Genomic DNA, 26,837 nt, shown 5'->3' with positions numbered 1-26,837 from the left:
TTATTAGGAGCTCTATGCAAGGCATCACAACATCTGAGTAACTCCTGCAGCAGTACAGGGCTGTTTTTTAGGTTGTCATTTCTCTGTCTTCTCTTACCTGTCTGCAGTTTGCAGTGAATCTCAGCCTTTCTGGACACAAGATGAGGGGTGGTTCCTGCTTTAATTACATCTATGTGTAATAATTTGTTGATTTTAGATCAGCCACCATTCACTGTTATTTGCCAGAATGGCAGAGGTTTATTTACAGCAAAAGGCTGCTTGTTAGTGGTCTGGCATCCCTTCATTTTACTGTCTCTATTTTCAACATCTCTTTTGGTTTTCTCCTGAAATCTTTGCTCTGCCAGCTTCATCATGAGATCTGGATACAGACTGTCCACTGTTTAGGATTCATTTTTGGGTAAACCTTCATTGCAGTTGCCTGTGTATAAAGGGTGGTTGGTGTTGCCATTGCACACCAATTTCATGTTAAATTTTAGGGAATCAGATTGATGGAGTCAGCTTCATGTGGGTTCCCTGCAGCTGGAACTTCCTTGCTGTAGGGACTGGGCATTTGCTGCATTTAACCAAGCTTGATGTTCCCTAGATCTGTGTTGCATACAATTTTTAATCACTTGTGTCTCGTTTTCCACGTAGAGAAAGGAGATTTCATTGCACTGGATCTTGGTGGTTCTTACTTCCGAATTCTTCGGGTGAAGGTGTCACATGAAAAAAAGCAGACAGTGCAGATGGAAAGTGAAATCTATAACACCCCAGAAGACATCATGCACGGGAGTGGAACAAGGGTAAGCACCTCTTCCTTGGCACTTCTCTCTGAAGTTTAGCTGCTTGGGTTTTAGAGAACCCCCTAAAGAATGAGCTTAACACCTAAACACTTGTAGCTACAGCATGCAGACTGCATTTCAGTGTCAATAAGCAGTGCTTATTGTAATAGAGCATTCATGGGTGCTGCAAACCTGCTGTCACCATGTGGGAGACTTCTGGATAAGTTAGGGAATAAATGCCTTAGAAATAAAAATTCTGGCTTTGATAGTGAAAAAAAAAATCTGGCTTTTGTAGTGAACTTACTTTCCATGAGTACAAATGGAAAGCAGGAAAACAACTTAGTCTTTGTAAGCAATGAACATGACCAGCCCTGCAATTGTAGTGTTAGATGAGGGATAGAAATCCCCATGGCAGCCACATCTCTGTGCTGGCAGTCTGAGCAACTCAGCATTCATGAAAAGTACAAGTACGTTAGAAAAATTACGGGAAGCTGATAGAATGTTTTGGCACAGCTTCAACTTAAGTTTTGCTGAGTAATTGAAAGGTTTTTGTTTTTTTTTTTAGTCTTCCCTTTTCCAAGAGTAGAAAATATTTGTATCCATGCACTGGAATTTCAAATTGAGTTCTTTGAAAGAATTTATTTTTTTAATGATCAGGAAGTGGATTACACTGGCAGATTTGTCTCCGTGTCAACATGAGACAAAACAAGTAATTTTCATTGTTGGAAACAGCAACGTTTTTACACTTTTTATTAGAATGAAGTGTTTTTCAGGAGTGTGAGTTTTGGGCCAAAAGGTGATGCAGTGGCCTTTGGAGGGGAGCTGAGCTGAGCTGAGCTGCCTGTGGCTGGCAGAGACAGGGAATTTGGGTGGGCTGCTTGGAGGCAGGTTGGGAGCAGGGGGTTGTCCATGGATGTCCAGCTTGTGCAGGGCTGTCTGCACACCCAAGTGTGTGTCCTGGGGAGGCAGGGCAGGCTGGCTTTAGGGGATTCTAGATGGAGACATGATAAGGGTGGAAAGGAGAAGGCAGGAAGGGAGACATCAGGTCTGCTTTCTTTCCATGCCTTTGTTATGTCCGTGGTTTAATTGTTCAATATCCAAAGGCCATCTGGCTGTTGGGAAGCAGCATTGTGGAGCTCAGCTGATAGGCTTTGTCATGGCTTTTAAGCTGGGAGAAAGGCAAGCAAGGCTTCTGCTGACCCCATGAGCATAGGATTTAAGTACCAGGAGAATAAGAGCAGACCTTGGAAGCATTATCAGAACAGCACTTGAGTTTGAAGTTGTTCCATGACAATATCCAGGGCTTGCTGAGTGCCTTCAGAGGGAAGCATGGGGGGTGCCCAGGAGGCAGACAGGCAGCTGATGACTTGGTGCTTGTGACTGATGCCTACTCTTGAGGTTTTCTGAAATGTCTGAGCCAGATTTGTGGAATACTTGGACTGAGCTGCCTGTGTAGGGTAGGCTAATAATGATTTCCAGCAAGCTGTGTCATTAACTTTGCTGAGTTACACTCCTAAAGCTTAGTGCATAATCAGCTTATTGAAGGATTGTGATTTATGGCTTCACATCTCACTAACGTGGGTTGTTTTGATATCTTCTACTTCATGGCATTCAAACTTCCAGTTTTGTCCATCTGTCAGGCATGGGCTGACAGTTTTACTAGTCAGAGACAGTTCTGTGTTAAAATCAAGGGCAAAACTCTCAGGTGTAAAATTTGTAGGAAGCCTGTCTCCTGTGTCAGCTCAGTAAATGGGAATGTGCCTAAGACTTGATTTTGGTGTTGCTTTTTGTGTTCTGCCACCACTGGAGGTAACTTACAGATTTGTGGCTGTCCACTGGGTCTGAAACTGTGCTTTCCTTGCTCCTTAAATCATCCCCATTGAGGGGCTTGGGCCTGAGCTGGGATCTTCAGTTGCTTGTCCAAGTTTCCTGTCTGCTGGCCAAATGTATCTCTGTGGAGACCTCTTGGAGCCCAACTTGACCAGGCAATTTCATGATGAGGAGAATTAAGCCTGATGTGCTGCTCAGGGTCTTTGGCTGTATTACCTCAGGTCTGTAAATCAGACTGGTCCTTTCCTCTTGGCTGTGGTGGTCTCTCTGTCCACCTTTTGGACATATGATAAAATATTTGGCTCACACTGTTCCCTACTGCAAAACTATGTGTAAAAGAAGATTTTGATTCACAGACTCTGCCTTGAGTCTCCTTAGGAAAAATCTTATGAGCGTCAGTGGTAGCAAAACTAATAAATGCCTCTCTTTTTTCTGCTTTTGAGCCATGCCTCCTTCCCTCTGTGGTTTGTGAGCAACAGTAGCACAGCCAGACCATGATCACTGACTAGACACAGCTCCTGTAGTGTCCAAATTGTGGCTAATAGTTAACTGCATTTGCCTGCCCTCCCAGTGCACTGCTAACTCACACAAGCTTCAGCAGCTCCTGCCAGGGCTGTGTGGGCAAACACAGCAGGTGCAGGGACTTTTTGGAGTCTATTGGGAATGCCCAGGAATTTTTTGCTTTTAGACTTACAAAGCAGATCTTTTCTCTCTGCATTTGTAGTTGGTTGCATGAGAGGGATTTTTTTGTAACAATATACACAGTCAACATTTCTGCTTCCTGCTCTCTGAACTCCTGAGGGGTTTGAGGTTGGCCCCTGGTTTTTGTCTGTAATCCTGGAAGTAGCTGAAAGTTTAGTAGGATTGAGTATTCAGCAAGATACTTTCAGATGGAAAATGTAATCCAAACACACTCTCTTGCTGTTTCTGTATTCCTCCTGGAGAAGTTGCCATATTTTATTACATGACTGTAATTCTTTTCATAACTCCTCTGTCCCTCATCTGGGCAGCTGAAAATTGTCTTCCAGAAGTGCAGCAGTGTACATTGCATTCCCATGTTGTTTCTCTGTGTGGGCTCAGAAAAAAATGTCCTTGATTTGCCCAGGACAATGAACAGCAGCATTCTCCCTGGGAAACCACTGTACTTTTCCTTAATCAAATCTGACCTCATCTAAGGCATGAGTCTAAGGTGTTCAGTTTAATTGTAACATTACACACACTGCTTCTTGGCCTGCTTTGAAGGACAAAATATTCCTGTTCATCATTTGTAATTGCTGCAGTCTGTCTGTAGTACATTCCTGTCTCTCCAACACTCTAAATTGTTCTTAATAAAGATGTGTGGGTTAATTGGAACCAACAGATGTCTTTGTGTACTCCCTCCCAGTTATCCTCAGTCTTCTAGGCAGATTACCTGCTCTCATCCCACCAATGCTGCAGATAGGATTGGGTTTATTTTGTTTGGGTTTTTGTTTTTCAGGGAGTTAAAATGTGAGGCACAGTTATATCCCAGGGCAGGCAGTGTCTTGTTAGTATCTTGCCATCCATTTGTGGTATGGGTCAGTTGAAGGCACGTCTGGCTTTCTAGTGCTGGCAAACACAAACGTGCATTTTTGTTGTTTCAATGCTCAGGTTTGATTTCAGCTTTGAGTGTTTGTAGTCTGCCTGAGGGGTTTTCCAATGTCTCAGTGTGAGAGGCCTTTGTGCCTCCCTGTGTTCCTGGCCTGGCTGACAGGGACACAGGAGCCATCAAGACATCTGGGTGGGAGTTGGTACCCACAGGCTGCCTGTATAGTTCAACCTTTCAAAAAACACAGAAAACATCCCCACTTTGGGTTGTTTGTCAGAACGTGGGAAATATTTAGATGAATCCCTCGGGTTTCCTTTTTGTTTGTTTGTTGTGTGCTGTAGGAATAGATTTGAGAGATGGTGTTCTTTTGGGTGGCTCCTGCAAAGTGCTGGGTTCTCTGGTCTCAGCAATACTTGGGTGAAGCAGATGTTGTCTTCTCTACATCACTGTAAAAGTGCTCAAACCTCCTGTGGGACTGGATCCCAATTGTTCTTTTGATTTGCTCCTTCCTGTTATAGAAAGGTTAAAAGAACATTTGTTCTCATCAAATGTTAAGTGGAAGGGTTACAGCTGGCTTGAGAGCCAGGAGCCTCTTGTTTCAGGAAGTGTTTTTATATGGATGGAAAAGATGCCTGCAGAATTAGGTGTGTCTGAAAGGACAGTGCATTTCATAATGTATTAGCTATTAAGGTGTTAATACATCCTGCTTGAGAGTATTTTCATAGCTATGCCATTTATACATCTTGTAAAATCTGGAGAGCTGTTTTCCCCTTTCCCCCTACTCAGAGCACTTTTCCTGTGGAGTTTGAAACATTTTCTCCCTGAAGCTGTATCTCTGATCATGGTGGTTTTATATTTTTGTTACAGCTTTTTGATCATGTTGCTGAATGCCTGGGAGACTTTATGGAGAAACAACAAATCAAAGACAAGAAACTGCCAGTTGGGTTTACATTTTCCTTCCCCTGTCGACAATCCAAGCTGGATGAGGTAAGAAGATTTCACAATTTTCTTAATGCACAGAAGAGCTGCCATGTTATTAAAACACTGCCTTGAAAGCAGTACCCCAGACAGGTCTCATTTTGGGGATAAATGAGTATTATATTTCACTGTCAGACTGTGTTTGTGTTTATGTTTCTGCCTGTTTGGTGGGTAACCAAAGGGTAGGAGACAGTTGATATTTTGTGTTGAGCTCCTCAGTGTTATGGTTTATCCTCTAAACATGGCAGTGGTTTTCCCTGCCTCCTGTGCAGCCTTTTTCACCTCTCCACAGGGTGTGGTTGGGAAGGAACCAGCCCAGGGTTTGCTGGGGTTTTGCTGAGTTATCCCTCATGAGTACATAGGGATTTGGATTGGGATGTCCCTGCCACCAGGAGCACCTGGAGCCAGCCTGCTTTCCAAAGGGATGGGGATAACCAGCCTTGTGCTGAGATTCCCATGACAAGGATGCTGTGGTGTTTTCCTCCTTTTGCTCCTGTACCACAAATGACTCAGCAGCCTCCTCCTGGTCCAGCATTGCCATGACAACAGTGTAGCAAATGAAGGCAGGAAAGTTAAATCTGCACAAAACTGGAAAGGTTACCCTGTGACAGCACAACCTGATTTTCCAGCTTGCAGGTCTCTAGGTTAGCCTGGTGCAGCAGCCCCCCAGGTGCTGGTGCTGAGGAGGGTCAGGTGAGGCATGATTTCCATTGCATTTCACTTCTGGAGCAGTGCTGAGAGCTGAACCCAAGGGTGCTGGCTAACTCAGGGTCTGAGAGCAGAGAGCTGTCTTTACCTGCATCAGATCAGGAGGGATGAACTGATCTTGGGGCAGCTGTCCCATCTGCCCTGGTGCATGGTGAGGCTCAGGCTCCTGAGCACAGCAGAGCCCTGCTGGGGATGTGGTTGTGAAGTTGAGCTGCCCTTGGGAAGGTTTGCTTAGCTGCATGGTGAAAGGTGCTTGTTTGTGGGCAGGTTTGCTCCAGCCAGCTGGGAGGGAACTGTGCTTGTGTGGGGCACTGAGCAGTGGCAAAGTGGAGTAATGAGACAGGGGACAGTGTCCCTTAAAGAGAAAAGCCAGCAGAAAAGAAAGTTATTGACAGTTTTGCTGATGTCTTTTGAGTGTTTGAAAAATATGTTTTTTCTGGATTCTGTGGGCCAGGTTTGAGGCTGTGCTTGCCTGGGTACTGTTTTCTTGTGCTTGGTGAGCAGGAGGAGGCAAGATGGTTCCTGCTTGCTCAGAGGGTGATAAGATGGGCACAGCATGGTTGGGCCCCACTCAACCCTGCTGCATTCCAAGGGCTCCTTTCTGCTGCCAGAGCTTTGCTGGTGAAGGAAAAATTCCTTCCAGCACAGAGGCCAGTCATGCTGAGAGGAGCTGCTCTTTGCCAGTGTGGTTTGACCAGTTTCTTATAAAAGTTTTGTGGAACAAGGTGCCCTTTTTTCCTGTGAAAGCTGTGCCATCAGAGCTGCCTTTGCTCATAGTTTCCCTGCACAGCAGCATGGGGCTTTGCTGGGTTTCTAAATGATGCCCACGAGGGCAGCACATTGGCAAAACTTACACAAACTGAGTTTGGAGTAGAAGAGTATCTCCTGGTCTGGAAAGAGCTGCCCTGACACTCATTTCAGTTTGGAGTGAAAATTTGATTTTTAAGATGAGATATGGGCAAACGTACACCTGGACAATGGCTGCTTGTGCCTACAGGCCTCAGCTTTTCTGGTTTTTATCTTCTTGGACTCCTGTTGTGACAGATGTGAATATTGTGGTGGGTATGGAAAGCTGAGCTGGTTTGAGTTTTATTTGTGTCAGTTGATGACCATCAATACTCTTTTCTTTCTTTTATTATTATTCACCTGTACATTGAATGCTCTGATTCAGCCAGGCATTATGTAAATGGCACAAAATCAGTGTAGTCATTACCTTGGGGGATTTGCAGGCTCTTCATGATCGTTTGCAGACAAGGAATTCAGTACCAGGATTTCCTTTTTAATCTGTGCAGTAAAGTAGGGACATGCATTGTTACATCTCCAGTATTTTAATTTGCCTCAACCCATAAACACAATCCCACAGCTGAACAAGCCCAGGCAGATGGGACTCCAGGCAGTAAAATGTGCAGCAGCCTGATCCCCACTGCAGCTGAGTCCTGGGCATGCCAATGTCATATCCCTGCTCTGTAGTCAGTCCTGTACAGTCAGCTTTTTCTGAAAGCAGTCTATTTCCATGGCCCAAAAGGATTAAATGGTTTTCCAAGAAAAACTGTCGAGGAGTAGCAGGGAGAAGAGTAGGCTGAAAATACAAAATGCAAACGCACCATTTTCTAGCAAGGGAGGGGAAAGGAGATTTCCATCTTTCAGCTCTAAGACACTGTCTCAGGTTGGGTTATTAGAGGTCATGTGAGAAAAGAGACCTGAAGATTCATTTGAAATATAAAATCTTGGTTTTAAAGGGAAAAAAAAAAAATCTGTGTGTGTCTTATTGTGAATGCTGCTGTCGTGTTTTATCAGGGCATTCTGATAACCTGGACCAAGCGCTTCAAAGCGAGCGGTGTGGAGGGAGCAGATGTGGTGAGGCTGCTTAACAAGGCCATCAAGAAACGTGGGGTAAATTGCACTTCTTTCTCCTTTTTAGCTGGATCTCAGCTTTGTCAGGGACAGCTCTTCATGTCACTCACTTGAGCAGGTGGTCTGGGGGGTGGTGGAGCTCTGCTTTCTTGCATGAAGATGTGTGGGTTGGCTGGGAGAACGAGGCAGCATCAGAGTTGTTGTTGGAAGCTGTGATTTTCCTCACAGCACAGAACTGAGTTGCTGTGTCGTGGCTTTTCACTGGCAACCTTCAGTGATTTTATCACTCTTCAAAGTGCTGTGTGGCAGTGCTGTGGCTTTTCAGTGATACCAACACGTCCCAATTCCTGAGGAACTTGTTTCTCATGGACTGCACTCAGCTCAGCTGTGCACCTGCTGTGCGTGGGAGCAGGAGAGGAGCTGAGCAGAAGAGAAGGGGATTTCAGGCTCAGCGAGCTGCTGCTCCCTGCAGTTTCTCAGTGTTGACTTTATAGAGAGTGAAGGTGACCAGGTTGCTGATTTAAACAAATAAAAAAGCACTGAGCGTGAGAGGGAATGAATTTGGGTTTGCGTAGTGCTTGCAACCAGGTCATATGTTGATTACTCAGCATCCAAAAATTCATTGGAAACTGTGAAGTATTTGCTTTCTTTGGGCAGTTGTGGGCTCTAGCAAACCTGGATTTTGTTGTCACCAAACAGCATTACTGGAGTCAGTTTCTATCATTAGGCTTGGTAGAATCACATGCTGAAGAACCTGGAAAGGAATGGCTGCATGTTGTTTATTTAATTGCATTATTTTTGTATTAAAATCCTCACTTGAAATAAAACACATTGATGGTTTAAGTGACTCTGTAAGCAATATTTTCTAGATTGACTCCTCAAGCAGCTGCTTCAAATCGTTCTATGACGTTTCAGTGTGAAGTTCCTTCTCCCTCGTGTACAGGCCTTTTCTTTCCTGCCTGAGTGTGCTTATGTGAGAGCAGGTCTGTGCTCTCTGGAGTGATCCTAGAGCTGCTTCACTGCTTAGTCTGCTCTCACTGCCTCCTTGGGTACGTGGGATGGGGAGCTGGCAGACAGAACGTGGAATATTTTAAAAGACTAGCTGTGGTATTCAGGCGGATTATGTGTCTCCTGTTCCTTGTGAAACTGCTTGCTGAAAAAAGGAGCAGTGTTTTCCAGAGGAGCCCTGTGGCCCAAGTAATGCTTTGTTGCTCCCCAGGACTATGATGCAGACATCATGGCTGTGGTGAACGACACCGTGGGCACCATGATGACCTGTGGCTTCGACGACCAGCGCTGCGAGATCGGCTTGATCATCGGTAACGCCGGTGGAGCTGGGCACGGGGCTGCTGTGCCTCTGCCTGCCCGGCCTGCTCAGCACCTCCTGCTGTCCTTTCCTCCCCAGGCACGGGCACCAATGCCTGCTACATGGAGGAGATGAGGCACATCGACCTGGTGGAGGGTGATGAGGGCAGGATGTGCATCAACACAGAGTGGGGAGCCTTCGGAGACGACGGCTCGCTGGAGGACATCAGGACCGAGTTTGATCGGGAGATTGACCGTGGGTCCCTCAATCCTGGGAAGCAGCTGTGAGTGAGGCAGTCAACATTTGTTCTGTTGTTTCCTGTTCTGTGCCCCATTTCCCACTTGTGCTAGAAGTTGTGCCTTTGCCTGCAGGGGCCAGGCCTTATGGTGGCACAGCTGGTCTCTGCTTCCTGTGACTTTTGGTTGTCCGTGGATTCGTGGGTGACTGTTGTGCTCTCCCGCAGGTTTGAGAAGATGGTCAGTGGGCTGTACATGGGGGAGCTGGTAAGGCTCATCCTGGTGAAGATGGCCAAGGAGGGGCTGCTCTTTGAGGGGAGAATCACCCCTGAGCTTCTCACCAAAGGGAAGTTTGAGACAAAGCATGTCTCTGCCATTGAAAAGTGAGTAATCGATCCCTTTTCACTCCTTGGGCTTCACAGTGACTCTGAATGTTAATTTCCCTGCTGTTTTTGCTTTGTGGGGAAGTGTGCTGCTTTGAGAGTGGCTGCCATTCTCCACTGCCTGAGCAGAGCAGCCAGTCTGTGCCCTCCTCCCCAAGATTTCTCCCTTCCTCTGCATTGGGAAGAACTATAAAGTCTGCCAGTCCATGCAGCTTTCAGGGTACGAACTGTAGTACCTCTCTCACTGCTCACAGAGTTGCTACCCTGCAGCCAAACACGGGGGTGAGTTGGCTTAGTGCCTCCTAGCAAATACTTGTGCTGCTCCTTGCTGTATCCCTGGGATTGCAGGGCAGAAGGAGAACAAGTGTGACAAGGCAGAGCATTCAGTCTCGTAGGCAGTGCTGGGTGCTGCACACTGACCTCTGAGCTATGTGCCAGTTGGTTTCTGAGAGTGTCATCACCCCTCTGGTCAGCACTTACAGGCTGTTCCCCCTGTGTTTTTAAAATTCACATCACTGGGATTGTTTGTACCATAGTCATTGGGCTGGATTTTCTTTTTGAAATGGCAAATATGACACCAAGGGAACAGCCAGTAACTTCTATAATGCCTGCTCCTCCTGCCACAGTTTACTCCTGTCCCTGCAGACCATGTTACCTGAACAGCTTTCCATTAAATGTGTGTATTCATTTGTCTTAACCACAGAGTGTGTTGTGGACCAAGATAATGTTGAACAGCACTGAGAAAAATGCACTTATTGAGAAATTCAGTTATTAAGAGGAAAAATTTGCTCTGAAATCTCACTTTACTTCCTGAAAAGAAACTTTGGTTATAAGTAGGGGCCACATCCCATGCAGCTTCAAATTTCTAGCTGGTGCTAGCAAGATGCAAGAGTCCTTAAAAAGATGTATGGCGTGCAGTTAGGGATGGCAAGATATATACCCCTTGTTTTTTTGTCTGGGAAATGACTGAGCTGGAGAAGGAGAAGTTTTGCCAGAAGATTTGCTCTCAGGCTGGGTGCTAATGAGGAAAAAAACAATGCAAGAGGCAGAGATTCAGAGTGGGGTTGTAAAAGCCTGAAAAGAGACCCGTTAGGATGAAATTGCTCAGGCAACCTTTGCTCAGGGTTTTGTTTTTTGCACTGGGCTTAGTTGATCAAGACATGCTAGGGAATGAGTGTGAGACTGGGTGTCTGCTGAATTGTGGGGCTGGTGCTTCATGCTTGACAGAAGCTGTTTGCAGTTTAAAGCATCATTGTAATGAAAAAGCATTTTAATTCCTCTGGATCCTCCCCATAGTAGTACCTGGACTGGCATTGTTTGTAGGTAGCTGTCCTGGTTTGAAGGACACGTATCTGCCAATAAAGGCAGAAGCTTCTCTTTGAAATGGAAAATGTAAACCCCCTCCCTCCAAATTATTATTATAATTTTGAAATTAAGGGACTCTCAGGCAAAGATATGGTAATTAGGAATAACAGTTCTTTACTAGGAAAATTAAAATAGAAATGCAGTATTACAAAGAGCAATCCCAAAACACTGACAGAGTCAGAATACAACCTGCCACCCCGTCAGTCAGTCAGGGTGTTGGCAGCAGTCCCATTCAATGGTGGCTGCATCCTCCTGCAGTGGCAGATGTGGTTCAGCTGGAGCAGTGCTCCTGTAGAAGGTGCAGTTTCCTCTGAAGGTCCAGGGATGATGTGGAAAGGTCTGGCTTTCCTCTGGGATCCAGTGGAAAGATGGATAACTTGGTGTCCAAAATCTCAGATTTTATCTAGGTAGGAAAGGCTTGGCTCCTCCCCTGGCTGGAGCATCTCCCAGTGGGATGATGTAATTTTATCAGTCATGCAGTGGGACTCAATGTCCCAGCAGCAGATGATATCTCCTGGAGGGAGGATGGGCTGTGGAAAGATAAAGATGATTGCCCCAGCTGGTTTAAAGATGGCCCATTAGCAGAGGATATGTGCCATGGAGATAAGGAAAACACTGTCCCACCCGGCTGCAACAGATGGTGGCAGAATACACATTTCTGACCACACCAACCCAGCACAGTGGTGTGTTTGCACCAGGCTTTAATGGCAAGCTTTTCCATCATGTTTGGAGCATTTTATTTCAAGCCTCAAGGACCTTTCTAGTCCAGTCTCTAAGAAATATTCTTTCTAACTTTCTCAAACCCCAGGCAGGGACACCCCTGTTTAGATACGCAAGTCCAGCACACGCCAGCTAAGAAATCCCTTTTCCTTGCAGGAGCAAGGAAGGTTTGAACAAAGCCAAAGAAATCCTGACGCGCCTGGGCGTGGAGCCGTCCCACGAGGACTGCATCGCCGTGCAGCACGTGTGCACCATCGTGTCCTTCCGCTCGGCCAACCTGGTGGCCTCCACGCTGGGCGCCATCCTCAACCAGCTGCGCGACAACAAGGGCGTGGGCCGCCTGCGCACCACCGTGGGCGTGGATGGCTCCCTCTACAAGATGCACCCACAGTGAGTCCCTGGGGAGTTAGGTCTCAGGGGTCTTTCTGACATCCAGGTGCTCTAAGGCACCAGATTTTTGAAGTCTATAGGCTCCTACTTGTTGGGTAATCTTAAATAAGCAAAGCAGCTAATAGTTAAAAGGGTTATTTATTACAAGGTACGTCTTGTTACAAAGCACATCAGTCTCAACAGGCAATAGAAAAAGCAATGGCAATAAGCAATAAGTGAATGGCAAAAGCCCTGGCAAAAGCCAATAGCTAAAAGCAGCAACTCTCTGAATACATACTCTTATATAGCATTTTTTCAACAAGCTAAATGCAAGCTCAGACCACCACTCCTTAACCTATTAGAATTCCAGTTTCTTAGCACCAGGTTAAGTATAACACTACACATAGAATCTATCTTGTTCTAAGAAATGTAAGCAATATTCTTACTATAGCTCCATTATGTGTAAGTCCTGTCTACAGCTGTGGGCTTGGAGCATCTACTAAAGATACCAATATTTTTTCAACCTTCACTAGAACTTGAACTAATACTGTGGAATCCAGACCTTTTACTCACTAAAAACATCAGAGCTCATTCTAAGACTTATTCAATCCCTGCACTCTGATCTCTTTCCAGAGAATTCAGAGACACCCCTGACTTGCTGACTCCAACAAGTCCTTCTGCTCCTGCCCCTGGCACCCCACCTGCTCTGAGCGTGGCCAGTGTGTCATTGCAGGGCATCACCCAGGCAGGCTGTGACATGATGAACCCAAAGAGTGGGCACAGGGGTTTAGGGCTGAGCTGAGCAGAGTGGGGGAAAGGAGAGATGTCTTTTAAGTGGACAAGTTGTGTGGGATTCTCAAAAACATACAGAAAAGAGCCCAAAGTTATCCTGAGTAACTGGATACTGCAATGTCAGGGAAAGCTATGGTGGTCTGAGTAAGATATCACCAGGAGACCTACTGGAAGGAGAGTTTCTTTGTACAAAATACTTCTTTGTGCCCATTGATTGGGCTGTGTGGAGACCTGCATTAATTCACTGTCATCTCCATTTCCAGTTTAATGCCCGTGCCTACCCCTATTTTGACCAGTCTTTTCTGAATATACACTTGGAAACCAGGGTGGAGGAAAAAGTAGTGCTTAGATCTCTGTAGCCTTTAAAAAACCACCTTTGTCTTGTTTTTCCCCATCTTGCAAGCTACATTTTTAGTGAAACAGCTGTATAGATTTATGTAGAAATCAGAAAATTAATGTTTATAGGGGAACTTCTGAAAGGAGAAGTATGCGTAATGTTTCAATTTCAGTTTCTCATTATTTGTTGAAAAATATATTTTTCTCTGTTGAAGAAAAGCATAGAATTAAGCAAACAAAAAGGTTTCCAAGAATGCTGTTCTGGTTAGCTTTTCCAGATTGATCAAGGTCTGGGGATTGTTAAGATAATAAAAATGGGCAGTTTTGGCTTCTTAACTGTTTCCCACACCATCTAAACCAAGTTTGAGAGGGGACTGCAGGACAGGGAATCAGAGCAGCTTTGCAGCCAGGGAGTTTGTTCCATCCAGGATCAGGTTCAGGAGATCAGACTGATGCTCTCCCCTGCTTTTTGCTGGCTCTGCTTAGAAATTTGGGAGGAAGGAGGCTGTGGGGAAGAACCACTCTGCCATGATAGTTTTCCTACTTGTGAGGCTGTAGCTAGTTTGACCACGGTGAGGTTTGCCCACTCCCCTTGCATTGGGTTGGTGTCAGCAGTACAGATTTTGGTGGGGGCGGTGCAGTGCAGATTTTGGGGTGTGGGCAGTGCAGATTTTGGGAAGGGATGCAGTGCAGATTTAGGGGTATGCAGTGCAGATTTTGGGGAGGGATGCAGTGCAGATTTGGGGGTATGCAGTGCAGATTTGGGGGGATGCAGAGCAGATTTTGGGGAGGGAATCAGTACAGATTTGGGGGGATGCAGAGCAGATTTTGGGGAGGGAATCAGTACAGATTTGGGGGGATGCAGTGCAGATTTGGGTGATTGCAGCGCAGATTTTGGTGAAGGATGCAGAGCAGATTTGGGGAATGCAGTGCAGATTTTGGGGAGGGATGCAGCACAGATTTTTGGGGGTGCAGTGCAGATTTTGGGGGGATGCAGAGCAGATTTGGCAGGACTGCATTGTTGGGGGGATGCAGTGCAGATATAGAGGATTTTGAGGGGGATGCAGCACAGATATTGGGGGGATGCAGCGCAAATTTTGAGGGGATGCAGTGCAGATTTTGGGGAGGGATGCAGTCTAGATTTTGGGTGGGGGGGATGCAATGCAGATTTTGGGGGGATGCAGCCCAGATTTTGAGCCTCCCCTGGCGCAGGTACGCGCGGCGCCTGCACAAGACGACGCGGCGGCTGGTGCCCGACTCGGAGGTGCGGTTCCTGCTGTCGGAGAGCGGCAGCGGCAAGGGTGCGGCCATGGTGACGGCCGTGGCGTACCGGCTGGCCGAGCAGCACCGCCTCATCGACGAGACTCTGGCCGAGTTCAAGCTCACCCACGAGCAGCTGCTGCAGGTGAAGAAGAGGATGAGGGCGGAGATGGAGGCGGGGCTGAAGAAGAAGACTCACGACACGGCCAAAGTGAAGATGCTGCCCACCTTCGTCCGCAGCACGCCGGATGGGACAGGTTCGGCTGCGGGCGGCCGCTCTGGGGTTTGGTGAGGCTGAGCAGTGTAAAGGAGATCTCCCTTCTGGCCTGTGCTGGTTGCTGGCAGCCTGCTACAAGCAAAGTCACAGCTTGAGGGGAGAACACCACAGCTGGGATCATAAACCCAAACCCGTATGAAACCTGTTCACATTACTTGGTGTCCCGTTTTAAAGGACAGGTGTCTGCCAATAAAGGCAGAAGCTTCTCTTTGAAATGGAGAATGTAAACCCTGTCCCTCCAAATTATTAATGTAATTTTGAAATTAAGAGACTCTCAGGCAAAGATAGGGGAATTAGGAATAACAGTTCTTTACTAGGAAAATTAAAATAGAAATGCAGTATTACAAAGAGCAATCCCAAAACACTGACAGAGTCAGAATACAACCTGCCACCCCGTCAGTCAGTCAGGGTGTTGGCAGCAGTCCCATTCAATGGTGGCTGCATCCTCCTGCAGTGGCAGATGTGGTTCAGCTGGAGCAGTGCTCCTGGAGAAGGTGTAGTTTTCCTCTGAAGGTCCAGGGATGATGTGAAAAGGTCTGGCTTTCCTCTGGGATACAGTGGAAAGATGGATAACTTGGTGTCCAAAATCTCAGTTTTTATCTAGGTAGGAAAGGCTTGGCTCCTCCCCTGGCTGGAGCATCTCCCAGTGGGATGATGTAATTTTATCAGTCATGCAGTGGGACTCAATGTCCCAGCAGCAGATGATATCTCCTGGAGGGAGGATGGGTTGTGGGAAAGATGAAGATGATTGCCCCAGCTGGTTTAAAGATGGCCCATTAGCAGATAATATGTGCCAGGAGATCAGGGTCACTGCTCCACCTACTTCAACAGATGGTGATAGAATGCACATTTCTGACCACATCAACCCAAAACACTTGGCTACTTTGCATTTCAGGTGGCTGGCCAAATTTCAGCTTTCTCTTGGAGAACAGTTGCATGGGTCCTTTTTGCCTTGTTGATTTAAAGGAAAACAGAATAATCAGAGCAGCATCTGAAATCCTCCTTTGATGAAGATCTTCCCAACTGAGCTTTTAGGAGATTTTCTGTCAAAATACTTTGAGAGAATAATTTCTTCAGATTTTACTTGTGGTTCTTCAAATATACACATATATTATAAACACATACTATTGTTTTACAGAGAATGGAGACTTTCTGGCACTTGACCTTGGAGGGACAAACTTTAGAGTTTTGCTGGTGAAAATCCGCAGCGGTAAAAGGAGAACGGTTGAGATGCACAACAAGATCTATGCCATTCCCATAGAGGTGATGCAGGGAACAGGAGAAGAGGTATTTGTGTTTCTCTGGCTGCACTGCTGCTTTCTAAATAACTGCTTAGGAGCACATATATGACTTCAAATATCATGACTTTTCTCTTTAAAGCTGTTTGATCACATTGTTACCTGCATTTCTGACTTCCTGGATTACATGGGGATAAAAGGCGCCCGTCTTCCTCTTGGCTTCACCTTTTCCTTCCCCTGCAAGCAGACCAGTCTGGATGCTGTAAGTTCCTTAGTACCTTTTGAATCTCTTTTTGTGCTTCTGCCAGGCCTGGTTTCTCTGCCCTCTTGTCATCCACGTGACACTTACAGGAAGGTCACACCAGGGGAAGGTTTGTGTGCTGACCCTGACCAGTACAGCTGCTGCTATAAATAGTTCCTATAAGGATAGTCATGCAAATGCTGCTCAGCCCAAGGCTGTGACAGATAAGAGCATTTAAATTTTCCATGGTGGTTATATCCCTTTTTTAAGGCATTATGTTTTTCCAACTGTGTAAAGCTGCTGGTCTGTGACTGGTTTTGCAAGCAGTAAGCAAAAGTCCATCCCTGCTGCCAGCACCTATTCCCAGCTGATCTTGTCTCACTGGATGGAGTGGTTGCACCAGGGTCTGTGGGCTGTGTCACCCTGAGGGTGACAGTGTGGCCTGCAGCACATCCCTGGCAAATGGATTTGTGTTCTTTGCACTTACATGTTTAACTTCTTTGCTGCCACAAACTTACACCAACCTCTGCAGCTGTTTATAGTTTCCTGTATACTTCAATGGGGTTTCTTTTAAAAATGGTGTATACTTTTTGGGGTTTTTGAGTTTGTTGTTCCTGTTGCACTTCTTTGTTTGTTTGTTTGTTTGTTTGCTCCATTGCCCTGGAAATTTAGAGCCCAACCACAATTAGTTGTTTTAGATGCAAATCTGACATAACTGAGGAGATATTCCTTCTCACAGAGACTCCTCTGTAAAACATCACACTGAAGTATTTGAAATGTTAAATGTACAGAATGACATCTGAATCCTGGCAACTTGATGACTTATTTTCTTGCTTTATAGGGTATCCTTCTCAATTGGACAAAAGGCTTCAAAGCTACAGACTGTGAGGGAGAAGATGTGGTATATTTACTTAGAGAAGGAATTAAAAGAAGAGAGGTGATTTTTCTTTTTTTTTCTTTTTTTTCTCATTCTGCTCCTCTCCAGACTTGACAGACCTTGTGGGTCAGACTAGCTCCTTTCCACAGGATTTGTGTGCCTTGTAGACACAGGCTGTGCCTCCTGTCTTCCTGTCAGAAGATTGCTTTTCCCCAGAGGTTTCTAACTTCCCACATTTGCCAGAACTTTCAAGGCTTCTTTCAAACTCTGTGGAAATTTCCACAGGCTTGGAGAAAGCAGGAGTTTTCAAAATGGTGATTGTAGGAATGCACCTCAGTGCACCCTAAAGGACAGTTTTCTCCTCTTCTTCTTGATCTTGAAAAAGCCTCAACCAGCTTAGCCAAAACTTTCTAGGAAGGGAAGAAAAACACCCTGAGAAGAGTGTTGGTTTTGCACAGTTTTTATGAGCCAGTGAAAAGGAAGTCTTAAAACCTTTGTTACTGGAATTACTATGCAATTGCTGTGATACTGAATGTTTATACCATGTGCCTATGTAAAAGATAGTTGCTTAAACATATGCCTTTGCTGCCTGCTGGTAGATTAGGTTCCTGTTTTTGCATATGTGAAATCAGACTGGTGATTTCAGTTGTTTGTTCCCAGTGTGTTTCTACAGCATCCCCTTTGGTGTGAGAGACTGCCCCTAGCTCAGAGTTCTCACTGTTGTTTTCTCTCTCCCAAAGGAATTTGATTTGGATGTGGTGGCTGTGGTGAATGATACAGTGGGCACAATGATGACTTGTGCTTATGAAGATCCAAACTGTGAAATTGGGCTCATTGTGGGTACGTGTTAGAGCTGCCTTTTATTAAACAGCACGTCCACACATCTCTCTGTATTCTCATGGGGGCATCCCTGTGGTTAACTGAAAAGAAAGCTGTGATATCTAGGAGCAAAAGAGAGCAAAATTCAACAGCCAGCTTCATTCTCACAGCTCCCTTCCCAGCAGTGAGACAGCTGAAGTAATTCCACAGATGACTGCTGATGCCTTTGCCACGTTTGGGGAGCCTGAGTCACAGGGCAGTGTGAATTCCCAGAGCTCTCCAGAGCAGTGAGTTTTCCATGGCAGAGAAGGGGAACAAGGCCCCTGCAAGCTTTAAGAGTGCTTTCAGTTGTGAGGTGGCTTGTAGGACAGTAGAGCTGCAGGGATTTCTCCTGCAGAGGGTTGGAAAGGGTCCAGGATGAGTCAGCGCGTGGGGAGCCGTGTCTGCGCAGCTCCGGGCGCCACGCTTGAGGAACCAGAGTTCCCTGCAGGAAGGACAGCGTGTCCTTGGGGTGCTGGGGACACCCCCTGGGGACTGTCCACTGCAGCCCTGCCAGCTCTGCTGTGCAGCCAGCGTGTCTGTGTGCAGAGCAGGGCGTCACAGGTGGCCTGCCTACCTCTGGGATAATGGCAGTGAAAGCCCCAGGGCTCTGACAGCTCCCTCTGCCCTTTGCCTGGATTGCCTGGCTGATGGCACCTGAGGGAGGCTGGCTTTGGTCTGGTTTGGTCCTGCAGACCTGGCTCTCAGCCTGCAAACCCAGACATTCCCCCTGCCAAACCCTGTGCTGTGGCTCAGCTCTCCTGCAGCAGGAGAGTGCTGTGGGAGGATCTCTTTCAGCTCAGACTCTGTTGATGTAATTCCCTAAAAAAATGGCAAAGGGAAACAGACCTGCTGTAGCAATTGATGGATAATCTGGGATGCAGGATTAAATGGAAGTTATGTAACTTCAAGAGAACTTCTGCCCTAGTAGCAGCTAAAGCTGCCTCTCTTTGCTAATAAAACTTTACTCCCTAAAGACCTCTGTGTACATGGAGCACTTTGCCACACTCCTTAGGATCCTTTTTAAGAAATACCAAATATGGCCTCATCTCAACATGGAAGTAACCTTCCTGCTGGAAAAAATAAGCAACTAAAATCAGAAAACCCTGCAAGCAATCAGCTGGTAAAACCACTGCTGCCTCAGAACTTTGCTGAATTTTCAGCTCAGCACATTTTCCCCTGAATTCTGTGGGTCCATGGGCTTGTGGAAGGTGGTTCCCATCTGCAAAATCCAGCTGTCTGCTTCCTGTAGCTTTGGGGTCAGAAGCACGTGAGGTTTTGTGTGCTGAAAGTGCTGCCCTGCTCTTCCTCCCTCAGCCCAGCTGGAATGGGTGAGCTTCCTCTCCAAGCCACCCTGAGCAATGCACTGCAGGAGTAATGTTCTCCTTCAGTCTAGGACTGCTGAGGAGTGAGGGTTTGGGTTTTTTTGGTGATGTTTCAAATGATGATTCAACTACTTCTTTCAGAAAAAAAAACACAGGTCAGGATCCCTCAGAAAGTTTGTCAGGGCTGTGGTGCTGGCTTTAGCATTGTTCTGTTCCAACCAAAGTATAACTTGAGTGTTTGTTTCTTTCAGGAACGGGCAGCAATGCTTGTTACATGGAGGAGATGAGGAACATAGAGATGGTGGATGGTGAGCAGGGCAGAATGTGTGTGAACACCGAGTGGGGAGCGTTCGGGGACAACGGGTGCCTGGATGACATCAGGACAATATATGACAAAGCAGTGGATGACTTCTCACTGAATGCTGGGAAGCAAAGGTACTGCAGCAGAGATGGTGTGCTGTGCATGTAAGCCAGGCTGCCTTAAGTGCTTTTAAGAGAGAACTGGATTTCTCCCAGATGAGAATGGTTAAGAGTGGGAAATGACCACAGTCCTGCTATCCTGTGAGATCTCCCCTTTCTGTGCTGTTCCTGGACACTCCTTTTTTGTGACTTACTTGCTGCCATGGGAACTCCACAGCAGGGCTTTTGGTGAGAACTTCAAAATTCTTTAAATTATGAAGAAACCCTTTTTTTAATCCTGTACTGTACTGAGGAGGATAAGATGGCTAGTCATTCTTTTATTCTGGATCTCAGGTTAATCTGTTTTAGCTGAACTCTCTTTGTAGAGGGCTGTGCCTGTGGAAATCCTAAACTTATACCAGCTGGCGTGGTTAAAGCTTGGAGCTGCTCACTAAAACAGTCAGGAGCTCTCTAGCACTTGCAGCCAGCTCTTTTTTCAGACGATTTTCTGGATGGGATAGGTCATGTTAGAGGACCTGCCTTTCTTGCTTCTGGAGTCTGGTCCTCTTTTTGAGGCTCAGCTTTTGTTGGGCAACTGCTTCCCTGTCCCTTTGAAGAGAAGGTTGACAAGGAGATGTGTAGCCAGCACTGATAAAACTGGGCTGAGACTGCTGCTTGCTAGGACTACAGTTTTTCATTGTTGCTTTGATGCCAGGAGCTTTTAAAGAGATTTTGTGACTAGAATAAATCTGCCCACAAAAACCTGAGGAATACAGACCAGTTGGCAAGTCCCATGGGAAGCTCTTTAGAAGCTGAGGCTCAAACAGACGCAGAGGGGCAGACGTGGACTGAGCCTGATGCAGCAGCAGAGTTGGCATGGAGTAAGCAGCCAAATGAGATTGCCAGGGGAATAATTTATTCCAGAGATAGTTAGGCACTCAGAAGGAAGGACATTTGCTGGGTACAAGCTTGAGAGAGTTCATGGTATTAAATGGACTTTGTGGCCTGCTTCCAGCAGGATGGTGTGCTGGGCTCTGCCCAATCCAGGGCACAAATCCTGCTGTAGAGCTTCAGGAGTGAAATAAAGGATGCATCACTGAGTGCCCTTCTCAGGAAATGGAGCTGTTCAGTTCATGTTGGTAAGGACACAACTACAGGCCCCAAAGTTCTCCATTCGAGACAGAATGATGCTGGAAGGGAGGGAATGCAAAACACAGCTGAGACCTCCAACAGAAAAAGCTCAGTGGCTCCATGCAGCAAAATTACAGGGAAACCACAAGGTACAGTCACTGCAAATGCAGTGGTTTTAAGGGTGTTCTGCACTTTGAAACCAACCCTTTGCAAGATAAAGGATGGGAAAAACCACGTCCAGCCTATTCACAGGACCACTGACCTGCAAGTTGACAAACTGATGGTCCAGGGTTGGTGTATGCTCTTCAGTCAATTCAAGCACCTGATTTCCATTAGGAAACCACCTGTCCCCAAACCCCAAGGAGGAATCAGGCTGTCCTGAACCCCTCTCAGTCCCCAGCTCTGCAGACAGGATCCAAGTTTCCCACCTGCAGTCTTGCCTTGTTCTAGAAAGAAGAAATATCTTCCACCTGCAGATCTCTGTCTAGCACAGGATAAGGATGTCCTGGGAGTGATGTTTAGCACTGGAGTTGCAGCCCTGTGGCTGCTGACACACCTGTGAAGCTGCCTGTGCAAACATGGGCAGGTTTCCTCTGAGCTGGACTGCTGTCTTTCCTTGCAGGTATGAGAAGATGATCAGTGGGATGTACCTGGGGGAAATAGTCCGCAATATTTTGATCGACTTCACCAAACGGGGTTTCCTGTTCCGAGGCCAGATTTCAGAGACACTGAAGACCAGACATATCTTTGAAACCAAGTTCCTTTCTCAGATTGAGAGGTAATACACCGCACTGACACTGCTTGGAGTGAAATAGTGTAGTGTGTCATCTGGTGACACTGCTGGATGGGAGGGGCAGCTGGAGAGCGTTGCTTGCATCTCTGGAGAGAATTTGGATTTCAGTCTGTGTGTAAGCAGAAGGATTCTTTACAATATCAGCTGAATTTCTAGTAATGCTCACTTCTAAATCCTGGGAAGGGCTTTCAAGGATTCCCTCACTCTATCATTTTATTTCCTTGTTTGGAAATCAAGCCGTTTTCCCAGGCCTCTTGTGTGTGTTTGGCTGCAATTGTGGAATTGAATGAACGCTAGCTGAGTGAGCACTGCTTACTGGGTGTTTTTGTGCTTTTATTGCTCGGACTCTGTATTTTAAAGCAATCTCCGAGGCTTCATGGGGGAAAAAAAACCCAAGATCATAGTTAAAAATATTTTCCTGGAAAAGAAAAGAGAAGGGGAGGTAACACAGAGCTGGACTTGGAGCCTCAGTTGCTGCTTGCACACCTCTCCTGCACCGCAGCACAGTGCAGAGGTGACTGAATTTGCATTCCCCAAGGTCACTTGTGCTGTCAGGAGAGGCATGGCTGCAGCCATCAGTGCAGTGGGGTTTGTGGCTCGACTGGGGGAAGCCTGTAACACTGTTTTCCTCCTGCAGTGACAGGTTAGCCTTGCTGCAGGTGCGAACCATCCTCCAGCAGCTGGGGCTCAACAGCACCTGCGATGACAGCATCATTGTCAAGACGGTCTGCGGGGCGGTGTCCAGGCGAGCAGCTCAGCTGTGTGGTGCTGGGATGGCTGCCATTGTAGATAAAATTAGGGAGAACAGAGGCTTGGAGCACCTGGAGATAACAGTTGGTGTGGATGGCACTCTCTACAAACTCCACCCACAGTGAGTATTTGCCTTCTCAGCGTTTGTTGGTGTGTTGTGTGTGCGTCCTTCCTCTTGGACTCTCTCACTTGATGGGATAAGAGCCAGGAGAAGAGAAAAATCTTGATCAGGGGCTTGGGGCTTTCTGAAGGGCAACAAGAGGATCAAGAATGACTTGTGAAAGATTCTCAGGGTGATGACAAACTGTAGGGGACACAGCTTGCCAAGTGAATTGGAAGCTGTATAGCAAGGGAAGGATCTCTTGGCTCTGGACAGGCAATGACAGAGCAGTGCTGAAATGCCTGGTGCCTCTTTGAAGGATGTTTCTGTTCAATGTCCAGCAGAGAAGAGCTGCTGCAGAACAATGCAGGTGAGGACAGGAGTCTGAAAGAGTTAGTGGCAGGAGGAGAAGAGAACTAGTGTCCACCTCTAGTGTGCGTGGAGGGAGATGGCTGGGAAGGAGAGGACTCACGTGGTCTGTTTAGGCAGGGCTGGGATGCAAGTGCTTTTTTCCTTTAACTCCTATTGCTCCCAGGATTCAAATCCACCCTGGTTCCCAGCATTTTCCTTCTTACCCCGAAGAAAGGACGCAGTGCAGATGCCTGTGGCAGTGCTCCACTCCACAGTTGCTGCAGGACCTTCCTCACCCACTGCCCTGTTTCCTTCCACAGCTTTTCGAGGATCATGCACCAAACAGTCAAAGACCTGGCGCCCAACTGTGACGTGACCTTCCTGCTGTCGGAGGACGGCAGTGGGAAAGGGGCAGCGCTCATCACAGCGGTGGGATGCAGGCTTCGTGAGGCTGAGCAGAACTGAACTCCACAATCCTGGCCTCAATTCTGTCTTGTGTTTCTCATAAAGCAGCGACTGCCTAGTCAGAACTGGTAAAAAACCCAGAACTCACTGCTTTATTGGGGGAAAACAAAAAAAATTTACAACTAATGACATAAAAAAATAGGATACAAGATAGAATGTGTGCTGTTAATAATATCTCCTGTTTCTGGACCCCGATCTGCATGTTTCTTACTCACCTTGTTGGTACCTTCCCCATCTGTAGGTCATGGAAAAAGCCAGTCTATAATTTCTGCAGTTGTCAAAAATCAGTTGTTGTCTGAGACAAAATTGCCCCCAAGTGATGTGCGTTGAGAGCTCCCGTTGCATCGTACCAAACGTGTTCTTTGCAGCATCCCTGTTAAGCACACTGCCAGCACGCTGACCACCAGACCTGGGTGTTGATGCTTTTTAAGTCAAGGGGAAGCAACAGTTCCCTCCTGCATTATCTACCTGCTGTTGTTTCGTCTCAAGCGGTCGTGAAAACATTTTGGTGTGTCAGCACTGTGCACACGTAACTCTCTATAGCGGGACTTGACACCGCCACTTACTCGCTTCCTTGATGCCTCTTCTTGTTGTGGTGAAAGTAAACACCCTTGTCCCACAGTTCTGGTTCCACTGGTATTCCCCATTGCTTCTGTGAGTAGTGTTGTAATACTGGGCGAGATCCGTCACGTTTCGGCGAGAAATCCCTTAAAGAGCGAAGCCGAGTGGTTGGTGACTGGGGTAATGCAAATCTCCAGAGCTGTGAATTCGGTAGATCTACAGTCCCTATGTGGCTGTGCTGTATTCTTCTGTCTGAGGGTTATTAGAGAAAATAGTTCCTCTCTCTTGTAGTCTGGGTCAGGGTCACCAAACCCACAGCTCAGCCGTGTCCCCGGATGCGCCTCCTTCCGTCTCTCGCCTTAAATAATGGGTATTTGCTTCCACACAGAGCTTTAATCTTTAGTGCTGTTCAGCAGCCACTCAGAACACAAACACTCAGAGTCCGTGTGCAGAAAGGGAGAGGAGGAGGCTTGTGTTTTGATCTTGCCTTTGAGGACCCGGGTGCGTGAACGACCCACAAAGCCGAAATTGGGTGCAGCTTTTTCCAAGGACGAAAGCAACAGCAGATCATTTACACGTGGTGTACCCTGTCCTCTGTCCAGTCGATGCCATTATTATATTTGCATACCAGTTGCATCACTTAACTTGAGAAGCAGTTAGGAAGGTACACGTCAGGTGACATCTGTAAGTCACACCACTTTCTGCAAAGAGGGAGACCACACAGTAGTTCTTAATTCCCACTCTTCTTCTACCAAAAATGAATTTGAGATGTCTGCATGGTTTTCCCTGCTGCCTTTTCCTGCAGAAAGTAGATGGAAATTTGCAGGCTACTCTTCTCTGTTCTCGTTCCATTCCCAAGGATTTGGATTGCCCTACCCATCGATAACATTTCAATATGCATTATGGTGCACTGTGAGTGAATGTTGTAAAGTAACCTGTGAGTCACAAAACAGTCATTGCAGCTTTAAGTGTGTGTCTACCTGAAAAATTGCATGCCTAACTGGTTTTGCAAAGGTAGAGGGTCTTTTTACTTTGCACACTAGTAGCTCCGGTACTAGTGTTACGTGATACTTGTGAAAATATTAAACTTTTTTGATGTGCGTTAACTGGTGTTTAGTGGTTCTTTCTGGAAGAGGTGCTGTTGGCTGGTGGCTTAGTGCTTTGGGAAGAGCTATTGTGTAGGGAGAGCTGCAACCTAATCCCAGTGGTGCCTGTGTTTTGTGTGTGTGTTTTTATTCCCGGGCATTCGGGGTCAGATTCACACAGGTCCCCGTGCCTCGTGTTTCCTAGCGTAGTTCAGCAGAGGCACAGCGCTGACAGCGCCCAAATCTCAGGGGCCGTGTGGCTTGTCCGGGTGCTCCTCATGCCCTGTCTTGTGCAGGAAACCTTCGGGGGCTGTGTGGTTCCATCAGGCATGTGCTGGATACGGCGTGTCCGTGAGCTCCCCGTGTGTGTGGGGTTCATTTTGGCAGAACCTCGGTGTCAGGTGCTCCTACACCGCTGCTTGGGGTTGTGGTAGATGAAAGCCCCACACTAAAGCTGTGCTTCTCCAATAACCCGTCTCACGTTACAGCTTGAATAGTCTCTGACAGCCTTGATGTGCAGCTATGACCCCAAACAGGAGACAGAAGAAGGTGAGAAACTTTTTTTGGGCGCAGGGGACACGTTGCATTTTGAATTGCTTGAAGGTTTGCGGATCTTGTGCCTGCCGTCGGCGGTGCTGTAGGGGTGGTGTGAGCCGTGCCTGGGGACCTGGGGCTGGAGCTCTTTGGCACCTGAGGGGCCAGGCTCAGTGCAGGATAGAGGGTGAACGAGAAGTGCAAGTTAAACTTGGTCTCAGGGTGACTGTGAATTTTGGAGATGCTGGCATAGGTCGTTTTGTTTATTGGATCCAGCTCATAACAAATAGGGAGTGAGTTTGTGTTTCTAACTTTTCCTACCGTGGACCATGGTTGGTGTACTTGATAAGACACGGCAGTTCTTTTCCAAAGGGAGACATGGTGGGATTTTCATTTCCAGACTACTTCTTACCCCTAGGAAACTGTTCCAAGTGAATCACAAGCTATAACTGTCTGAAGAAATGTCTCCAATGTTACCCAAGCAATGACTGAGATGTCTTTCTTAAAGCTTTTAGGCTTGGTGAATAAAATCACAGTCCTCTTAACTGTTAAGCTGTAATTACTGCAATATGAACACAAAAAATCTTATATTTCCTGGGGAAAAGACCATTTGCATACCACTGTTGTAATGTCATCTGCTCCTTACTCCTCTGGGGTTCTCTCAGAAGCCTTTTGAATGGGTTTTAAAACAAGCAGACCTTGTTTTGTTTTGTTTTCTTAAGAAAATAGCAGAAGGCAAAATAAAGTGTTTCTGAACTTCTGAACCCCGTTCTGTGCTTTTTGTTCGTTCCCTTGCCATGACAATGAGATTCTTCAACTGTTTTTCTTTACTGGCTGCAGGGACTGCTTTGCTGCTTGGAGCACAAGCAAACACACAGGGGAGAGGTTTATTGCTGACCTGGGTGTCTTTACTGCTGTGTGCTATTTAATCCTGTCTATATTTATATGAAGAATTGCATGTACTTACCATGGAGCATGGTGTTCCTGTTGCCTCATGTATCACAGGAATAATGTAGCCTTGGGCTGCCTTCGGAATAACAAGGGTTGGGATCATCTCTGCTTCCTTAACTCTTGCTGTTTCTTTGGGATGGACCTCAGGATCTGCACTGTGAGTCCACCAGGGCACTGATAATTCCTTTTGCAAGGAATCATCCTCTGCTTTCTGCTCCCAACAGGAGAAGGAGATGCCTTGAAAACATTGGTGCCAGTCAGGGGCTGCACGGGGGATGCACTGGCAACACGTGTGTGACACTGGAATAGGCTCTGGCTGGCTGTTCAGGTGTGATGGGAGAGGGAGGGGGAAGGTGGGATGCTCAAGACAGGCCTGTTTGGTCTGAAAAGCTCTGCATTAGAAAGCTGCAGAGTTTAAAGGGTTAGACTCACACCA

At 46.7% G+C, this 26,837-nt stretch overlaps 1 protein-coding gene across 1 annotated transcript in view; it reads left to right on the top strand.

Moving 5' to 3' along the window:
• Positions 1-26,214, top strand: part of HK1 (hexokinase 1) — a 36,782-nt gene extending 10,568 nt beyond the window's left edge. The window contains exons 3-18 of the mRNA XM_079311949.1: positions 634-782; positions 5,026-5,145; positions 7,642-7,737; positions 8,918-9,017; positions 9,104-9,287; positions 9,468-9,623; positions 11,865-12,098; positions 14,418-14,722; positions 15,881-16,029; positions 16,123-16,242; positions 17,063-17,158; positions 17,839-17,938; positions 19,533-19,716; positions 21,434-21,589; positions 22,242-22,475; positions 23,126-26,214. Of these exons, the coding sequence (XP_079168075.1) occupies positions 634-782; positions 5,026-5,145; positions 7,642-7,737; positions 8,918-9,017; positions 9,104-9,287; positions 9,468-9,623; positions 11,865-12,098; positions 14,418-14,722; positions 15,881-16,029; positions 16,123-16,242; positions 17,063-17,158; positions 17,839-17,938; positions 19,533-19,716; positions 21,434-21,589; positions 22,242-22,475; positions 23,126-23,270 (2,528 nt within the window). The 3' untranslated portion in view covers positions 23,271-26,214. The remainder of the gene's footprint in view (positions 1-633; positions 783-5,025; positions 5,146-7,641; positions 7,738-8,917; positions 9,018-9,103; positions 9,288-9,467; positions 9,624-11,864; positions 12,099-14,417; positions 14,723-15,880; positions 16,030-16,122; positions 16,243-17,062; positions 17,159-17,838; positions 17,939-19,532; positions 19,717-21,433; positions 21,590-22,241; positions 22,476-23,125) is intronic.
• The last annotated feature ends 623 nt before the right edge of the window (positions 26,215-26,837 follow it).

This window comes from Erithacus rubecula (assembly GCF_903797595.1).
Source record: "Erithacus rubecula genome assembly, chromosome: 9".
Lineage (NCBI taxonomy): Eukaryota > Metazoa > Chordata > Aves > Passeriformes > Muscicapidae > Erithacus > Erithacus rubecula.
The sequence above is the reverse complement of the archived record's forward strand: the minus strand, read 5'-3'. Positions and strand labels throughout refer to the sequence as shown.